The sequence below is a fragment of the Culex quinquefasciatus genome, chromosome 2, assembly GCF_015732765.1.
Source record: "Culex quinquefasciatus strain JHB chromosome 2, VPISU_Cqui_1.0_pri_paternal, whole genome shotgun sequence".
Lineage (NCBI taxonomy): Eukaryota > Metazoa > Arthropoda > Insecta > Diptera > Culicidae > Culex > Culex quinquefasciatus.
The window spans coordinates 114,360,187-114,381,148 of record NC_051862.1 but is presented as its reverse complement, the minus strand read 5'-3'; the positions used below and the strand labels follow the sequence as shown (position 1 = coordinate 114,381,148).

Below are 20,962 nucleotides of genomic sequence, written 5' to 3'. Positions count from 1 at the left end.
TGAATTCCGTAAGCTGATATTTTTTGTAGCTTTTACCGGCGATATTTTTATAAATAATCGGTTAACAATTAAAATTATTGCAATCTTCGATAAATAAACATTATTGAAACTCTAAATACCTCACGTACAAATTTACACCACCTAACAACACACAATGTCAAGTTGAATATGTTTGTTGAATATCAGTTATATAACCTGTTCTCCGATAACATTTGTGTAACAAAGCGAGAAAACCTAAGGTTATTTATAGAATGGTTGGCCACGCCCATTTTTCAGAAGATGCCGTCACATGACAATGTTAGATAAACAGTGAAACAAACAGTGCAACATTATTCTTATTCAACAAACTATTTTCGAGGAAAACAATGCAGATGAGGGAACAGCATCATGGCATATCAGGATTTTGACGTTTAATTACAGCTCATAAAAAGCGTTTTCGGCTGAAATCAAGTGATAAATACCTCAAACGGAAGTGAGCAAGCAAGTTTCTATCGAAGGTGTTCCAAAATAAGTTGTTTAAACAGTGTAAATCAGCAAATTGGATGGAACCCTCCAAATAGGTGAGAATTTTTCATATGTTGTGTTTTGTTGGAAAAGAGTGAAGTTGACTGTGTTTTAACACTTTTGTGGCACAAAACACGATAGTTACACAAGTTAGTTATACAAGCAGTGAAAAAAACTGTTATTTAAGTTATGTTCAGATTTTTTCTCGTATGTTTATCAAAAACAATTGTCTAACTATTATTCAACAGTCGACAAGTTATGAGTGCTACTTGGGCTAGGTTTTCTATAAAACCCACGTTTTTAAATACCTGGGCAAAAAGTAATTTTGATCCACGAGAACAAAAATTACGAAATCCCATACATTTTTGGCAGATTGCTCTAACGAAACCATAACAACGTTTTTGCCTAGGTATTTAAAAACGTGGGTTTTATAGAAAACCTAGATGTCTTGGTATCAAAAGATCGGAAATTTTATGCCCCTTCCGATGCCACATAGGTTGACTTGTTAATTGTGGACCGGTTCGAATGCCGGCGGATTTTCCGACGACGTAATTCCGGGTTGGTACGAAATTCCAACGAAAAATCTATTATAGCGATACAAAGACCCCCAAAACGGTGTTATACCCACTCCAGAATGTTTATTTAGCAATTCTATGGTAATATATTGACATTTAGTTAAATTGAAAGTTTGCAAAATTAAGTTTAGAAAAGTTTTATTTAGAATTTCCAGAGTTATATAAACTTTTATACTAAGTAATTAGTAAACTTTATATTCAATCCAAATAATTTTTTTAATCAGTCAAAGATGCCTATTTGGAGTTGGGAGACTGGATTTATGGTGATTTGTCAACAAATAACATTATTTATGTTAATTTTTCGAAAGGTGTACAAACTTTCTTTGCACCTTTTTTATTTTTGTAATAGTATTTGTTATATAACTTTTTATAGAAAACATCTTTTCATGAGCTTTTTGCAGCAAAATGTTCGGCATGAGTTTCTGAACAAAACGTAGTACTAGGTTTATGTCAACATTAAATTGTTTACATGTTTCATCACAAAATGTGCATAGTGCCCAAGGGGTGTAAATACTTTTTTTACATACTGTATAGAATGTAGATCTAAAAATGCATGGAAACAACTCAATTTGTAAGAAGCGGCCGCGTGGTCCCGTTTGGTTGGTTGCACACACACACACACACACACACACATCCAAATATGAACCCGGTTTTAGTACAGCGTGAAACGTGGATTTTATAAATATCAAAATAAAAAAAAATCGTACAAATTTACATGGAAAATTGAATTGCTTTGCGCAAAGTGAGGACTAAACCAATCGTTCCCAAACTTTGAGGAGTTGTTTAGGACCCGAAAAGGAACTGAAAAATTGCTGTGCTGGAAAATCGATTTGATATTACACCCTAATGTCCCCTGCACTGCACAACCATTTTTTGACCATTTTAACAGAATTTTATTTCATTGAGAAAAAGCTGAGAAATTGTCAAAACCGTAAAAAATCACTTTGACCCAATCTCAACCACAGACCCAATGTTACCCCCACTGACGGTACACCAATAACATTGCAAAAAGGTTTGCGCTTCAAGACGATTCATATGCAAGTATGGGGTCTAAAATCCTTTTTAACTCATTTTCGAAAAAAGGAGGACGGGAAACTAGCATCGTTGTTCAGCACTATACTGCCCCTGATCGCAGAAATGTCCCACACGCATTGATGCAGTTTAGTTCAAAATCGTGTACTCTTTCAGAAAAGCCACCAAGTAACTACTTTGTTTGAGAATTCAGTAGGGAATCCATTTTTTTTTCGCGAGAACTTTACACGTAGCCTTATGTGTGAGACAAACTTGCCTTGCGTTTTTCTCAGCTTGCTGTTTTTGCATATATGGGAAATTGATGCGAACATGGGCAGTAGGGGGAGAGGGGGTAATATGCACCCCCTAAGGGAAAACTGTGATTGCTCAACCATTACAGCATTACTGCGGAAGAATTTTGTTCGATGTTCTAAAACAACTATTATTCTTCGTCATCCATGTGAAAAAAGTCTTAAAAAAAATTGTTCAAAAATATCAAATTTTTAAAAACATTTTTGATTCATTTCAAACAACCATGCGGGGCATTATGCACCGCAACATTGAGGCAAAATGCACTACAACAACGGGGTAAAATGCACCACAACATGGGGCAAAATTCACCGGTTAAAAGCAGTTTTCACTAGTCACCACTAGATGACACCGCTGTTTTTACAAAGGAGCTTCACAGCGGTGCATTTTGCCCCGACCACGCTTTTTGCAGAAAATATAATTAAAAATGCATTTTTTGATGTTTTTGGAGACATCTATCTACAGAATAGTAAAGATTATGGCAAAAACTATATACCGTAAACTGGGGTCAATCGGGACACATGGGGCGAATTGGGACAGCAGTTTTAACCATGTTGGAGCTCAATATTTTGATTTTTCTGGTTGGTTTCGGTTAGAACAGACTCAGACCAACAAAATGTGTACATCCATTTCCAAATTTAAAAGTTTTAAGTGCTCTAAAAACTGCTGTCCCTATTCAGACTGAAGTCGCGATTCACCCCAGATTACGGTACCTCAACACTTACAATAACAATAAATGCTTGTTATACTGTCCAAAAATCATAATGGAAGTTCAATGAAAATTAGTTAAAAACACAGCATTTTAAAGTTTCGCAAATAACTTAAGCTGTTTTTATACTACGATGCTCACATTTTTTCAGCATGGTTTAGCAGTGTTAAGCTTCCAATTTCTATGATTTTCCCCCGGAAAATTCTTCTAAATACCGAGAAAAGCAGGGGATGCATTTTGCCCCGGGGGTGCAAATTACCCCCTCTCCCCCTATTTCGATGCCTCTGTACGTACATTCTTGTACTAAGCTTGCTGGCATTCATATTTAGTTAGCAAAAGAGAGCACAGAGGCATCGATATGCAAAGGATCTTATCATACTACCGTTATAGTACAAATCTGGAATTTTTTTTAAAGGTCCAATGAACCAAATTTTTAGATTTTGCTTTTTGGGTGTTTTTTAACCCGGGCATGGTCTTCGGGTCTATAGGACCCAGTAGCACTATAAAAGTAATTGTAACTTTTGACCAAAAACACCTAGAGATCTGAAATTTTGTGACTTTGTGTATCTTACTAAGACACACATTCTGGCCAAAAATGAACTTCCGGTGGCCACCGGAAGTGCGCACCAAAAAAAAACTGACACCAATGGTATTCCGGGTCTATAGGACCCAGAAATGTTTTCAGCTGCCAAAATTCGAGATTGTAACCGATTTTGGATGTCTTGACCGCAAATGAAAGGCTAGGATGTCTACTTTCTGAACCCAACCGGCAGAACCGGTTTTGGACACCGTGGCCACCGGGAACCTGCTACAACCGAAAAAGTTCTTTTGAGGCCCCTACTTTGAGGACCTGTATCTCCGAAACGATTGCACATAGCAGGTTGCTTCCGGTTGCATTCGACAGATAATAACCTGAATTTTAAGCCCCAGAAAAATAATTGGTCCATAGTGGCCACCGGTTCCGGTAACCCGGAACTTCCGGACAACTTGATTTTTGCAGTTTTTGACATAAAACCGTCACACAGACCAGTATTTTGAAACGGATTATTTTCCAAATCATTGCAGAAGGATACTACATACTACCCCTGACTGTTTGGTATCGGTTCTGGCCAACTCTGGCCAATCCGGAACCGGTTCCAGGGTACCACTAAAACGGTTCCAATAATTGTCACGCTAGAAACCCGTCATGTTGCATATAAAACTTCATGAAATTGCATGTTATGACCATCTGAGGTCATGCCGATGTCCTCTGACCCATCCTGGTCACTCCGGAACCGGTTACCGGTGGCCACTGGGGACACTATCGGAATATGCAATGAACCCTATCATCCGACGTATCAAACTTCATGAAATTGAAAGTTATGACCATCTGAGGTCATGCCGATGTCCTCTGACCCATCCTGGTCACTCCGGAACCAGTTACCGGTGGCCACTGGGGACATTATCGGAATATGCAATGAACCCTATCATCCGACATATCAAACTTCATGAAATTGAAAGTTATGACCATCTGAGGTCATGCCGATGTCCTCTGACCCATCCTGGTCACTCCGGAACCGGTTACCGGTGGCCACTGAGGACACTATCGGAATATGCAATGAACCCTATCATCCGACGTATCAAACTTCATGAAATTGAAGTTATAACCATCTGAGGTCATGCCGATGTCCCTGACCCAACCTGGTTACTCCGGAACCGGTTACCGGTGGCCACTGAGGGACACTATCGGAATATGCAATGAACCCTATCATCCGACGTATCAAATTTCCAGAAATTGAAAGTTATGACCATCTGAGGTCATGCCGATGTCCTCTGACCCATCCTGGTCAATCCGGAACCGGATACCGGTGGCCACTGGGGGACCATATCGGAATATGCAATGAACCCTATCATCCGACGTATCAAACTTCATGAAATTGAAAGTTATGACCATCTGAGGTCATGCCGATGTCTTCTGACCCATCCTGGTCACTCCGGAACTGGATACCGGTGGCCACTGGGGGACACTATCGGAATATGCATAAACCCTATCATCCGACGTATCAAACGTCATGAAATTGAAAGTTATGACCATCTGAGGTCATGCCGATGTCCCATGACACTACCTGGTTACTCCGGAACCGGTTACCGGTGGCCACTGAGGGACACTATCGAAATATGCAATGAACCCTATCATCCGACGTATCAAACTTCATGAAATTGCAAGTTATGACCATCTGAGGTCATGCCGATGTCTTATTACCTAACCTGATCACTCCGGAACCGGTCGCCGGTGGCCACTTGGGGGCACTATCGAAATATGCAATGAACCCTGTCATCCGTTGATCAAACTTCATGAAATTGAACATTATTACCATCTGAGGTCATGCTAACGTCCTTTGAACTTATCTGGTCACTCCAGAATCGGTTACCGTTGGCCACTTGGTGACACTCTCTGAGTATGTAGTAAACCCTATCATCCGACGTATCAAACTTCATGAAATTGAAAGTTATGACCATCTGAGGTCATGCTAACGTTCTTTGAACTTATCTGGTCACTTCGGAGTCGGTTTCCAATGGCCACTTGGGAAACTTGTGGAATATGCTAGAAACCCTATCATCCGAAATATCAAACTTCATAGAATTGAAAAATTATTTCTATCCAAGGTTATGCCGACCTAAACTAACCTTACCTGATCAATCTGGAACCGGTTACCTATGGCCACTGAGGGCCACTCCGGGACCGGTTACCAGTGGCTTTTGGGGAACATTATCGTAATATGCAATGACGGCATATCGAACAACATGAAATTGAACAATATTATATCTAAGGTAATTACGCTAACATCCCCTAACTCTATCTGGCTTTTGGAATCGGTTACCGGTGGCAACTGGTGTACACTTGTGGAATATGCGGAATAGAAACCCTATCGTCCCACATATCAAACTTCATGAGGCCGTCTTTCTCTCAAACCGAGTGTTGCCGAGATTTGGGTGCAGAAACTCTTTCATCTAACCTTTGATTTTGATATTTTAGAAATTATAGACACGCAAAAATCGGTATTTTCTCGGATAGCTAAGCTGCACTATTGGCGTTAAAATCCTCTAAATGCGAATCCAAACATGTTTGGAACTTGCTACTCGGCATGTTGTTTTGGGTACCAGGATACTGCGGTATTGAAGGCATTGAAATGGCTGATGAACTTGCCAGACTAGGCCTATCAAACATATTCGTGGATCCCGAGCCGTTCCTTGAATCTCAAAACGTGCCGTGAAGCAAGAAATTACTAATTCGTCGCTTGTGTGCTATCTATCTCCTATCTTTTTACAGCAGACGTGTTACAAGATAACACAAGTGACGAATTGAGGACAATCGCAGTGGCCATCGTAAACCGATTCCGAAGTGACCAGATAAGTTCAAAGGACGTTAGCATGACCTCAGATGGTAATAATGTTCAATTTCATGAAGTTTGATACGTCGGATGATAGGGTTTATTACATAATCAGAGAGTGTCACCAAGTGGCCACAGGTAACCGGTTCCGGAGTGATCAGGTTGGGTCAGAGGACATCGTCTTGATCCCAGATGATCATAACTTTCAATTTCATGAAGTTTGACACGTCGGATGATAGGGTTCATTGCATATTCCGATAGTGTCCCCAAGTGGCCACCGGTAACCAGTTCCATCGAAAACCGGTTCCGGGCCAGGTTAGGTCAGAAGACATCGGCAGGATCTCAGATGGTCATAACTTTCAATTTCATGAAGTTTGATACGTCGGATGATAGGGTTCATTGCATATTCCGATAGTGTCCCCAGTGGCCACCGGTAACCGGTTCCGAGTGACCAGGATGGATCAGAGGACATCGGCATGACCTCAGATGGTCATAACTTTCAATTTCTGGAAATTTGATACGTCGGATGATAGGGTTCATTGGATATTCCGATAGTGTCCCCAGTGGCCTCCGGTAACCGATTCCGGAGTGACCAGGTTGGGTCAGGGGACATCGGCATGACATCAGATGGTCATAACTTTCAATTTCATGAAGTTTGATACGTCGGATGATAGGGTTCATTGCTTATTCCGATAGTGTCCCCAGTGGCCACCGGTAACCGGTTCCGGAGTGACCAGGATGGGTCAGAGGACATCGGCATGGCCTCAAATGGTCATAACTTTCAATTTCATGAAGTTTGATACGTCGGATGATAGGGTTCATTGCATATTCCGATAGTGTCCCCCAGTGGCCACCGGTAACCGGTTCCGGAGTGACCAGGATGGGTCAGAGGACATCGGCATGGCCTCAGATGGTCATAACTTTCAATTTCATGAAGTTTGATACGTCGGATGATAGGGTTCATTGCATATTCCGATAGTGTCCCCCAGTGGCCACCGGTAACCGGTTCCGGAGTGACCAGGATGGGTCAGAGGACATCGGCATGACCTCAGATGGTCATAACATGCAATTTCATGAAGTTTTATATGCAACATGACGGGTTTCTAGCGTGACAATTATTGGAACCGTTTTAGTGGTACCCTGGAACCGGTTCCGGATTGGCCAGAGTTGGCCAGAACCGATACCAAACAGTCAGGGGTAGTATGTAGTATCCTTCTGCAATGATTTGGAAAATAATCCGTTTCAAAATACTGGTCTGTGTGACGGTTTTATGTCAAAAACTGCAAAAATCAAGTTGTCCGGAAGTTCCGGGTTACCGGAACCGGTGGCCACTATGGACCAATTATTTTTCTGGGGCTTAAAATTCAGGTTATTATCTGTCGAATGCAACCGGAAGCAACCTGCTATGTGCAATCGTTTCGGAGATACAGGTCCTCAAAGTAGGGTCTCAAAAGAACTTTTTTCGGTTGTAGCAGGTTCCCGGTGGCCACGGTGTCCAAAACCGGTTCTGCCGGTTGGGTTCAGAAAGTAGACATCCTAGTCTTTCATTTGCGGTCAAGACATCCAAAATCGGTTACAATCTCGAATTTTGGCAGCTGAAAACATTTCTGGGTCCTATAGACCCGGAATACCATTCGTGTATGTAGAAAACGAAGACCATGGCCAGGTTAATACCCCTGACTCAAGGCGGTTTCAAAAACACCCAAAAAGCAAAAACTGGAAATTTGGTTTATTGGACCTTTAAAAAAAAACTCCGCAAATGTTTGTACACTGATGCTTGTTTCTTGTCTCACTTAAAAAAAATGAGATTTTCTGGTGCCGTTATACATCGATGCCGGTGTGCTCTCTTGTATTAAGCTTGCTAGGATTGCTATCTAGATAGAACAAAGCACACCGGCGTCGATAATGCTTCCACATGAATTGACTTGCAGTGCATATTAGCGTTCTTTGTGTCATCCACCAAGTTTTTTTTACATGTTTTTTATCATAGGTAGTTTCCTTACCGAATTGCGACCCTTTCTGAGTTTAATGTTGTATACTCCGTATACAATTGGATTCATACAGCTGTTTGTGCATGCAAACAAAAATAATCCCTTTTGAACACGTTGATCTACAGAATAAGCTGATGACGCATCCAACCAATACCTGAAAAATATCGCTGAATAAGTGAAACTACCGATTTGTTATCAATGGCATACAGCAAAAAGTGTAAAAAGTTAATTTTATTGAGGTTCAAATCAAAAGTCATGTTAAGATGGTAACTAAATGTTGTGCATGTTTAAGCAAGATGAACTGTTTAATACACTCAAACCCCGATGGTTTGACACCAACTGTTGTCAAACGAACGGGGTCACTTTTTAGTTTGACACCCCTTTTACACGGAGTTCACACACACTACCAAACGTTTGTTTTAATAGTGTGCGTGAGCGTCGTGTAAAAAGTGACAGTTCGTCACTTTTTAGTTTGACTTTGACCAACCAACGGGGTACAAACTAAAAAAGTGTCAAACGAAAAAGTAACCAACCACCGGGGTACAAACTAAAAAAGTGTCAAACGAAAAAGTAACCAACCACCGGGGGTTGAGTGTAGTGATTTATTTTTAAAAATTTACTTATAGGATATAGGTTACATTCGATATCAACCATTACAAACATCTAAACCTACCATACAGACATTACGTAATATGGTGTCCAACAAATGGCAAAAACTGTTACGATTGTTATCGTCATTTTCAACGTTCTGCGCTTGGCTCGTCCTAGTACATCAATACTCGATCGTCGGAATCCGTCTGTGAAATGTTGGAATATTATTGAAAAAAACAACATCCGAATTATTTTATAATGATATAAAAACCTGAATTTGGCATCCGACTATGCCTAAAAATTTCCATGTAAATAGAAGCATATGAGCAGATGATAGTCAACAATGGCAAAGCATACATGAATACCATTCCTAGAATGTTGTAGATAAATTGATAATTGCCATTCCATGAGTTGTATGTAACACACTGCAAAAACCAGCTGACTTTGGGATGTGGTTCTACATGGAATACCAAAGCCTGAAATATAAGTTCACAATATATTATAACAAGTACCGTAAACTGGGATGACCTTGATAGCCCGGGGTGACATTGATAGAAATTTGATTTGGCCACTAATTTTGATACATCCAATGAAACAGTCACATTTTTGCACATATGTTCGATAATAAGCTATCCCTTAATGCTTACATACTCAAAATTCTCAAAAATGTTTAGATATTAATTTGACGGGCATTTGAAAAACCTATCAAAGTCACCCCGGGCTATCAAAGTTACCTCAGTTTTCGGTAATAAAGTTGAAAATTAAAGCTTAAAGGCAAACACCGTGAGATTCGATCTGGTGACCTCTGTATTTTGAGTCCTGTGCTCGGTCCGATTGATCAACCCGGGCGGAATACGGTCGATTTCAATAACATGTTGATATCTGGGGTTTGATCTTCTCGTGGCATTATGAGTTATTAAATTTATTAAAACATGTTATTATTGAGTTATGTTTACCTGCTCGGGATTCTCTAACGAGAATATTAAATCCAACGAAAGATCTTTTTAACCGAACAGCTTTTGTTTTCATGTATCTTTCATGATTTCTGGTTCTGAAATGGTCTCATCACCTAAGAGAACATAATACTCTCTAACTCTGGGTTGACGAAAAGGAGCAGCAGACCCGAGCATGGGTAAATATTAAGGGAAATGAAGGGCTACACTCAAAGTAAAAAGTATCCTTTTTCAAGTTCACCCGTCGTCACCCTTTTAAAAGGGTACCGAAATTGTATCCAGCTTTTTAAGCGAACATGGCGTTCGAATGGTGAACGCCCGAAATGTCAAAATCACGGAGTGGTACCAACATTACGAAAAAAGTGTGCCATGGCATGACAGCCACATTTTTTTTTCTAGTGTTGGTGCCCTTGCGCGATTTTGACATTTCGGACGTTCAACATTCGAACGCCATCTTCGCTTAAAAACCTGGATTGATTTTGACATACCGTAAACCGGGGTGACTTTGGTAGGATTTCAATTTATTTTTGGAATATTTTGCAACTGGTAAGGTTTTTCTTAAGACTATTATTTTTAAAACATGTACTGGTGTAGCCCACCCCAAGTAGCACTCATAACTTGTCGACTGTTGAATAATAGTTAGATAGCTGTTTTGGACCAACATACGAGAAAAAATGTCAACGTTAGTTAAATAAATATTTGTTTCACTACTTGTATAACTGACTTATGTAACTCATGAGATGTGTGCCATGCAAGTGTCAAAACACAGTCAACTTTACTCTTTTCCAACTTTTACACAAAACATAGGGAATATGCACTCGCTCTCCATCCAATTTGCTGATTTTCACTATTAAAACAATTTATTTTGGAACTTTTTTGATAAAAACTTACAGTATGTAAAAAAAGTATTTACACCCCTTGAGCACTATGCACATTTTGTGATGAAACATGTAAAAAAATTAAAGTTTGACAGGAACCTAGTACTGCGTTTTGTTCAGAAACTCATGCCAAACATTTTGCTACAAAAAGCTCATGAAAAGATGATTTCTATAAAAAGTTATTTAACAAATACTATTACGAAAATAAAAAAGGTGCATAAAAAGTTTGTACACCATTCGAAAAATTAACATAAATAATGTTATTTGTTGACAAATCACCATAAATCCAGTCTCTCAACTCCAAATAGGCATCCTTGACTGATTAAAAAAATAATTTGGATTGAATATAAAGTTTACTAACTACTTAGTATAAAAGTTTATATAACTCTCGAAATTCTATATAAAACTTATCTAAACTTAATTTTGCAAACTTTTAATTCAAATAGAATTGCTAAATAAACATTTTGGATTGGGTATAACACCGTTTTGGGGGTATTTGTATCGATAGAATAGATTTTTCGTTGGAATTTCGTACCAACCCGGAATTACGTCGTCGGAAAATCCGCCGGCATCTGAACCGGTCCTCAATTCACAAGTTAACCTATGTGGCATCAGAAAGGGCATAAAATTTCCGATCTTTTGATACCCATACATACATTCTATAAAACCCACGTTTTTAAATACCTAAGCAAAAACGTTGTTATGGTTTCGATTGAGCAACCTGCCAAAAATGTATGGAATTTCGTAATTTTTGTTCTCGTGGATCAAACTTACTTTTTGCGCAGGTATTTAAAAACGTAGGTTTTAAAGAAAACCTAGATGTATGGGTATCAAAAGATCGGAAATTCTATGCCCTTTCCGATTCCACATAGGTTGACTTGTGAATCGTGGACCGGTTCGGATGCCGGCGGATTTTCCGACGACGTAATTTCGGGTTGGTACGAAATTCCAACGAAAAATCTATTCTATCGATACAAAAACCCTCAAAACGGTGTTATACCCACTCCAAAATGTTTATTTAGCAATTCTATGGTGATATATTGACATTTAGTTGAATTAAAAGTTTGCAAAATTAATTTTAGATAAGTTTTATATAGAATTTCCAGAGTTATATAAACTTTTATACTAAGTAGTTAGTAAACTTTATATTCAATCTAAATTATTTTTTTAATCAGTCAAGGATGCCTATTTGGAGTTGGGAGACTGGATTTATGGTGATTTGTCAACAAATAACATTATTTATGTTAATTTTTCGAAAGGTGTACAAACTTTTTTTGCACCTTTTTTATTTTCGTAATAGTATTTGTTATATAACTTTTTATAGAAATCATCTTTTCATGAGCTTTTTGTAGCAAAATGTTTGGCATGAGTTTCTGAACAAAACGCAGTACTAGGTTCCTGTCAAACTTTAAATTTTTTACATGTTTCATCACAAAATGTGCATAGTGCCCAAGGGGTGTAAATACTTTTTTTACATACTGTACTTGCTCACTTCCTATTGAGCTGTTTATCACTTTATTTCACTCGAAAACACTTTTTATGAGCTGTAATTGAACGTCAAAGTGCTGATATGCCAAGATGCTGTTCCCTCATCTGCAATGTTTTTTTTTGTTTCGAAAACAGTTTGTTGAATAAAAACAATATTGCACTGTTTGTTTCACTGCTTATCTAACATTGTTATGTGACGGCAACTTCTAAAAAATGGGCGTGGCCAACCATTCTATAAATAACCTTAGGTTTTCTCGCTTTGTTACACAAATGTTATCGGAGAATAGATTATAAAACTGATGCTCAACATACATATTCAACTTGACATTGCGTGTTGTTAGGTGGTGTAAATTTGTACATGAGGAATTTAGAGTTTCAAAAATGTTTATGTATTGAAGATTGCAATAGTTTTGATTGTTGACCGATTCATTTGTGAACATATCGCTGGTAAAAGCTACAAAAATTAACAGCTTATAGAGTTTATGATAGAGAAAACAACAAATCAAAATCAAACCGATGTTCAATATTACTCCGTGGTATGGTTCTCGAAATGACAGTTGAAACGGTTTGTTATAACAAAGTTATATAATGGAGTTATAATAACTGACTTGAAACAAACTTATATAACTTCAATTCCAATGACAGCCTTCGTTCTTTAGCTAACAAAACAGACAGCAACCTTCTTATTGACGATTAGGTCTGCTTATTTACTATGAAGCCCCGTGGAGCAATGCGGAAGAACGCCTGGATCTGCCGTGGAGATAACAACAAGTCGTCGAAGTCGTCGGATCGAATCTTGGGAAAGAGGAAGTTCATCAAAAAAGGAAAATCTTAAAGTTCGCCATGCAGGGAATTTCACACTAATTACATGCGCGCCATGATTGTTTTTCTTTTTTTTTCAATTCAATTTCGAATTATTTTAAATAAATCTTGCAGAAACAAGCGAACTTTTTTTTATTAGCATGGTCGTTGATTGAAATTCTAATAGGAAACGTTTGTTTACATGTAAGTTAGTCGACGGTTAGACAGCTGTTTTCAATCTAACTATCCTTTCCAGTGTGCGCTTTGATTTGACAGCACAGCCGTAAACCACGCCCCCTTTTTTCGTTGAATCTCTTGTTAGATAGCACAGTGTTGTCAAATACATTTGTACAACTTACTCTGATAACTTTCATTTTTTCTGACAAGTTATACAACAAAAAAAAGTGCGCTTTTTCCAGTTCACAGGAGTTGTAGAGCAAGTTGTGATAACGAGGCGGATTGGTTATAGTCAAGGCACGAAATCGAAAAAGGGCTCATTTTCGTGTGTCTAACGGCAAATCATGTAACAGGCCAGGTTTTGATGGATCTAGACTAAATCGACCCCGCTGAGTCCGAAAATCGCGGTCACGAAGCCGAATTCCTTAAGGGAAGCGAGATATTCAAGATGGCGACCAATATGGCGGCTATATACAGAAGTTAACAATATCACAGTATAAAGGTTGTTGACGTGTCGATTTTAACTAATTTTGGGCCGCTGAACCCGAATATGACCATGAAAATCGGTCACGGCGACCCAGTAGCGTGTAATCCAAGATGGCGTCCAATATGGCGAAGAGAGAATCTTCAAGTATTTTTAAACAAGATGTAACAGGCTTGTGACCGATCAAATTTAACTAATTTGGGGTCGCTGAACCCGAATATGACCATGAAAATCGGTCACGGCGATCCAGGAGCGTGTAATCCAAGATGGCGTCTAATATGGCGAATAGTGAATCTTCAAGTATTTTTAAACAACATGTAACAGGCTTGTGACCGATCAAATTTAACTAATTTGGGGTCGCTGAACCCGAATATGACCATGAAAATCGGTCACGGCGACCCAGTAGCGTGTAATCCAAGATGACGTCCAATATGGCGAATAGTGAATCTTCAAGTATTTTTAAACAACATGTAACAGGCTTGTGACCGATCAAATTTAACTAATTTGGGGTCGCTGAACTCGAATATGACCATGAAAATCGGTCACGGCGATCCAGGAGCGTGTAATCCAAGATGGCGTCCAATATGGCGAATAGTGAATCTTCAAGTATTTTTAAGCAACATGTAACAGCCTTGTGACCGATCAAATTTAACTAATTTGGGGTCGCTGAACTCGAATATGACCATGAAAATCGGTCACGGCGACCCAGGAGCGTGTAATCCAAGATGGCGTCCAATATGGCGAAGAGAGAATCTTCAAGTATTTTTAAACAAGATGTAACAGGCTTGTGACCGATCAAATTTAACTAATTTGGGGTCGCTGAACCCGAATATGACCATGAAAATCGATCACGGCGACCCAGGAGCGTGTAATCCAAGATGGCGTCCAATATGGCGAATAGTGAATCTTCAAGTATTTTTAAACAACATGTAACAGGCTTGTGACCGATCAAATTTAACTAATTTGGGGTCGCTGAACCCGAATATGACCATGAAAATCGGTCACGGCGACCCAGTAGCGTGTAATCCAAGATGACGTCCAATATGGCGAATAGTGAATCTTCAAGTATTTTTAAACAAGATGTAACAGGCTTGTGACCGATCAAATTTAACTAATTTGGGGTCGCTGAACTCGAATATGACCATGAAAATCGGTCACGGCGATCCAGGAGCGTGTAATCCAAGATGGCGTCCAATATGGCGAATAGTGAATCTTCAAGTATTTTTAAACAACATGTAACAGGCTTGTGACCGATCAAATTTAACTAATTTGGGGTCGCTGAACCCGAATATGACCATGAAAATCGGTCACGGCGACCCAGTAGCGTGTAATCCAAGATGACGTCCAATATGGCGAATAGTGAATCTTCAAGTATTTTTAAACAAGATGTAACAGGCTTGTGACCGATCAAATTTAACTAATTTGGGGTCGCTGAACTCGAATATGACCATGAAAATCGGTCACGGCGATCCAGGAGCGTGTAATCCAAGATGGCGTCCAATATGGCGAATAGTGAATCTTCAAGTATTTTTAAGCAACATGTAACAGCCTTGTGACCGATCAAATTTAACTAATTTGGGGTCGCTGAACTCGAATATGACCATGAAAATCGGTCACGGCGATCCAGCAGCGTGTAATTCAAGATGGCGTCCAATATAGCGAAAAGAGAATCTTCAAGTATTTTTAAACAAGATGTAACAGGCTTGTGACCGATCAAACTTAACTAATTTGGGGTCGCTGAACTCGAATATGACCATGAAAATCGGTCACGGCGACCCAGTAGCGTGTAATCCAAGATGGCGTCCAATATGGCGAATAGTGAATCTTCAAGTATTTTTAAACAACATGTAACAGGCTTGTGACCGATCAAATTTAACTAATTTGGGGTCGCTGAACTCGAATATGACCATGAAAATCGGTCACGGCGACCCAGGAGCGTGTAATCCAAGATGGCGTCCAATATGGCGAATAGTGAATCTTCAAGTATTTTTAAACAACATGTAACAGGCTTGTGACCGATCAAATTTAACTAATTTGGGGTCGCTGAACTCGAATATGACCATGAAAATCGGTCACGGCGACCCAGGAGCGTGTAATCCAAGATGGCGTCCAATATGGCGAATAGTGAATCTTCAAGTATTTTTAAACAACATGTAACAAGCTTGTGACCGATCAAATTTAACTAATTTGGGGTCGCTGAACTCGAATATGACCATGAAAATCGGTCACGGCGACCCAGGAGCGTGTAATCCAAGATGGCGTCCAATATGGCGAATAGTGAATCTTCAAGTATTTTTAAACAACATGTAACAGGCTTGTGACCGATCAAATTTAACTAATTTGGGGTCGCTGAACTCGAATATGACCATGAAAATCGGTCACGGCGACCCAGGAGCGTGTAATCCAAGATGGCGTCCAATATGGCGAATAGTGAATCTTCAAGTATTTTTAAACAACATGTAACAGGCTTGTGACCGATATTCGAGTTCAGCGACCCCAAATTAGTTAAATTTGATCGGTCACAAGGCTGTTACATGTTGCTTAAAAATACTTGAAGATTCACTATTCGCCCAAATGGTCATATTCGAGTTCAGCGACCCCAAATTAGTTAAATTTGATCGGTCACAAGCCTGTTACATGTTGGTTAAAAATACTTGAAGATTCTCTCTTCGCCATATTGGACGCCATCTTGGCTTACACGCTCCTGGATCGCCGTGACCGATTTTCATGGTCATATTCGGGTTCAGCGACCCCAAATTAGTTAAATTTGATCGGTCACAAGCCTGTTACATCTTGTTTAAAAATACTTGAAGATTCTCTCTTCGCCATATTGGACGCCATCTTGGATTACACGCTCCTGGGTCGCCGTAACCGATTTTCATGGTCATATTCGAGTTCAGCGACCCCAAATTAGTTAAATTTGATCGGTCACAAGCCTGTTACATGTTGTTTAAAAATACTTGAAGATTCAATACTTGAAGATTCACTATTCGCCTGTTACATGTTGTTTAAAAATACTTGAAGATTCACTATTCGCCCAAATGGTCATATTCGGGTTCAGCGACCCCAAATTAGTTAAATTTGATCGGTCACAAGCTTGTTACATCTTGTTTAAAAATACTTGAAGATTCACTATTCGCCATATTGACGCCATCTTGGATTACACGCTCCTGGATCGTCGTGACCGATTTTCATGGTCACATTCGGGTTCAGCGACCCGAAATTAGTTAAAATCAACACGTCGACAACCTTCATACTGTGATATTGTTGACTTCTCTATATAGCCGCCATATTGGTCGCCATCTTGAATATCTCGCGTCCCTTAAGGAATCGGGCTTCGTGACCGCGATATTCGGACTCAGCAGGGTCGATTTAGCCTAGATCCATCAAAACCTGGCCTGTTACACGATTTGCCGTTAGACATGTTTTTTTTGGGTTTTTAGCCTTGACTATTATACAACCAGTTAGGAAATACGTTTATCTGACAAAGTGTGTTGCTTGGGACATGAGGTCCATACACCATTTTTGAAAAAAAGTTATTTCAATAGTGTTTAAAAAAATAGTTACGTTAAAAATTCTTAGTTTGAATTCCGGGGTGACTTTGAAAGTCATAGTTTTTCTTGTTCAAATCAGATTTTAAGGTGTTCAAACTTTATTTTTACGTCAAATGTACCATTACTAAGGTTGCTAATATAGTTTTCAAGGAAAAAATCAATGTTTAAACTTAGTTAATTTTTTATTAAAAAACATAATTTACCAGAAATTCGTTGAAACTAGTTTTGGTTATGAAATGATCGATTAATATTTCATTTCAAACTGAATTAGAAGCAAACATCAAAAGTTTTCACATTTTATATGAAATTTGTTCAACTGAAAATGCTTATAAAACAAGGGATTTTTTCGATTACTGTTTCAAAAACACATAATATTTATTTATTAACTTATTTTACCTTCTCCTAGCGGAAAATTGTCCAAAGAATCCTAAAATGCAATCCGTTTTCCGATTCAAAATCATGTTCGTTGAGAAAAACATGACACTTTGAGAAGATTTAAATATTGCTATTCATCAACACTTTCTTAATTATAGTTAACTAACTTTTCAAACATTTCAAAATTTTATGAAAAGTTCTTCTTGAGGTACTTTCCCAAGCAACACACTTTGTCAGATAAACGTATTTCCTAACTGGTTGTATAACCAATCCGCCGCGTTACCACAACTTGTTCTACAACTCCTGTGAACTGGAAAAAGCGCACTTTTTTTTGTTCTATAACTTGCCAGAAAAAGATGCTAGTTATCACTTGTAGCCCCAAGGGGGTCAAAAAAGTTGGAAATGCATTTTCACCGGCTCATACAACCCTTGGAAAAAAAGTTGGAAATGCCTTTTTTTATTACAACTTAAAGTAGACGCATCTGTTTTGGATCTACCTTGTTGGAAGTGATTCTTGACATTCTTCCGGATCGAATGCAACAAGAATCACCAAATTGGTTGAGTTTTCGCCGAGATACAGCCGGTTGAAGTTGCATTTCCAACTTTTTTGACCCCCTTGGTGCTTCGCGTAAGTTTTGACCCCGTTGGTGCTACAACTGTTATCAGAGTAAGTTGAACAAATGTATTTGACAACACTGTGTCATCTAACAAGAGATTCAACGAAAAAAAGGGGGCGTGGTTTAGGGCTGTGCTGTCAAATCAAAGCGCACACTGGAAAGGAAAGTTAGATTGAAAACAGCTATCTAACCGTCGACTAACTTACATGTAAACAAACGTTTCTTATTGGAATTTCAATCAACGACGAAGCTTATAAAAAAGTACGCTTGTTTCTGCAAGATTCATTTAAAACAATTCGAAATTGAATTTAAAAAAAGAAAAACAATCGTGGCGCGCATGTGATTAGTGTGAAATTCCCTGCATGGCGAACTTTTAGATTTTCCTTTTTTGATGAACTTCCTCTGTCCCAAGATTCGATCCGATGACTTCGACGATTTGTTGTTATCTCCACGGCAGGTCCAGGCGCGCTTCCACATCTCTCCACGAGGCTTCATAGTAAACAAGCTGGCCCAAGCGTCAATAAGAAGGTTGCACGTTGGCCAATTTTTTCAATAACTTTTAACTTAAAGTCACGTAACGTGCTATAAGTCATACTACGGTGGATAACTATTGCAACTCCACCGCCATTTCGATTCATTCGGTTATTAGTTATAACTTTATAATCTGGATCACTTTTCAAATAAGTGCCAGTTTTTAAAAATGTTTCGGTTATAACAGCAACATGCACATCATGGATGTAGCATTACTCATTGTTTGAATCAAACCAAACAGTGAGTTTTGCAAAAAAGTCATTTTTTCAAACGTAACATCGCCGAGATCAGATGATCCCAAAGCGTTGCCAGCAGAAAAATTTTCAAATGAGATTTGAGGTACCTGTCCAATTTCAGAAAGATTGGTAGAGGATTTAAAATTCGTGGATGAACCCGAACCCGAAACGACGTTGGCATAAGAAATGCCATTGCTGTTACCTAACTTTTCCACGGTAGGGGTATTTCTAGCATTGTTCGAGTGAGACAGCACGAACGTTTGATTTAAAGATGCAGGTACAACCTGATTTTGAGAAAATTTCGGTTTGGATTTCGGCTGATGCTTAGCACGAGAATCCAAAACCTTTTTTCTGATGGGGCAATCCCAAAATTTGATTTGTGATTTCCACCACAATTTGCACATTTAAATTGGGTGACTTCTTTCACGGGACAATTGTCCTTGTCGTGAGAAGAATCCCCGCAAACCATGCATTTTGGAACCATGGCGCAATGATCAGTACCGTGACCGAATGCCTGGCAACGCCGGCACTGGGTCAGATTCTGGCCATTACCGCCATGTTTCTTAAAATGCTCCCACTTTACCCGTACATGGAACAAAAACTGAACTTTGTCCAAAAGTTTCAAATTGTTGATTTCATTTCTGTTGAAATGAATCAGATAAAATTGTGAAGTCAAACCAAAGCGAGAAATATTCCGGTTTGATTTTTTCTTCATTGGTATTACTTGGGATGGGGCAAAGCCAAGCAATACCTTAAGTTCGTTTTTGATCTCATCCACCGACAAGTCGTTGGAGAGACCTTTTAGGACCGCCTTGAATGGGCGAGCATTCTTGGTCTCATACGTGTAGAAATTGTGTTTGTGGTTTTTCAAATAACCAACAAAAGTTTGGTGATCTTGTAAAGATTCCGTCAACAAGCGACATTCTCCTCTTCGACCAAGCTGGAACGAAACCTTCAAATTGCAAGTTTCTTTGCAATTCTTCAGTTGCGTTCGAAAGCTGGCCAAATCGTAGACGGAAGTCACTACCTTTACTCGTTTCTCGACGGCAGAAGGCTCAGTACGAGGAGAAGGATCATTGTCTACAGTTTCGGATTAAACACCGAAACTGTTTGCCAATGGAATTGGAGGATTGACCTCACATTCAGAATCAGAATCAGACCTCAGAAGAGGCTGTTTTCTTTTTCTGTTTCCGTTAGCCGGTTTAGCGTTCAAACGCTTCACCGACGTAAAGACCAAATCTTCAGAAGATTTGCGTTTACCTTTGTTTTGACGCATTTTGCAAGCAAAGTTCTCTTGAAAAGATGGCTTTGTTTGTAAAATACAACAAAATTTCAGGTGGTGTTAGTCTTGAAAAGACTGTTTAGAATTTTGGAAAATAACTCAGGTAGTCTTTAAAAGACTGTGAATTTTGTTTTGAAATAACTCTGAGCTTAGGTAGTAAAAAATACCGCAGCTCTAGTGTCCGTTCACCACGAAGGTTCGCAAGACACTGATTGCATTTCCCTTGTTATTTACCCATGCTCGGGCTGACGAATATAAGTTTCACCACAACCAGCCGTCCCCTAACATGACAGTTTTCGTGAATTGCGCGTATCCACCGACAGATGGCATGTGGACCTCGTCGGAGTCCGCCCATTAAAAACGCAACTCAAAATTTGCATGGGAAACTTTTTTTCCGTGACGGCTTTCGCGGCACGCTCCTTCCAACTGTTCGAGACTAATATTTTAACGTGGCGTATCTTTAAACAAGTTTTTCAAGAAAATGATTCCAGAATGCTTATTTTGTCGTTTTAAACCGAAAGTAGG

At 39.2% G+C, this 20,962-nt stretch overlaps 1 protein-coding gene across 2 annotated transcripts in view; it reads right to left on the bottom strand.

The window, feature by feature from the left end:
* Nucleotides 1-20,962, bottom strand: part of LOC119767059 (gonadotropin-releasing hormone II receptor-like) — a 136,594-nt gene that overhangs the window by 39,361 nt on the left and 76,271 nt on the right. For both annotated transcript variants that reach the window (XM_038254489.1, XM_038254488.1), the window contains exons 6-8: nucleotides 9,333-9,537; nucleotides 9,144-9,267; nucleotides 8,483-8,624 (exon numbers count right to left, since the gene is read on the bottom strand). In XM_038254489.1, coding sequence (XP_038110417.1) covers nucleotides 8,483-8,624; nucleotides 9,144-9,267; nucleotides 9,333-9,537 — 471 coding nt within the window. The remainder of the gene's footprint in view (nucleotides 1-8,482; nucleotides 8,625-9,143; nucleotides 9,268-9,332; nucleotides 9,538-20,962) is intronic.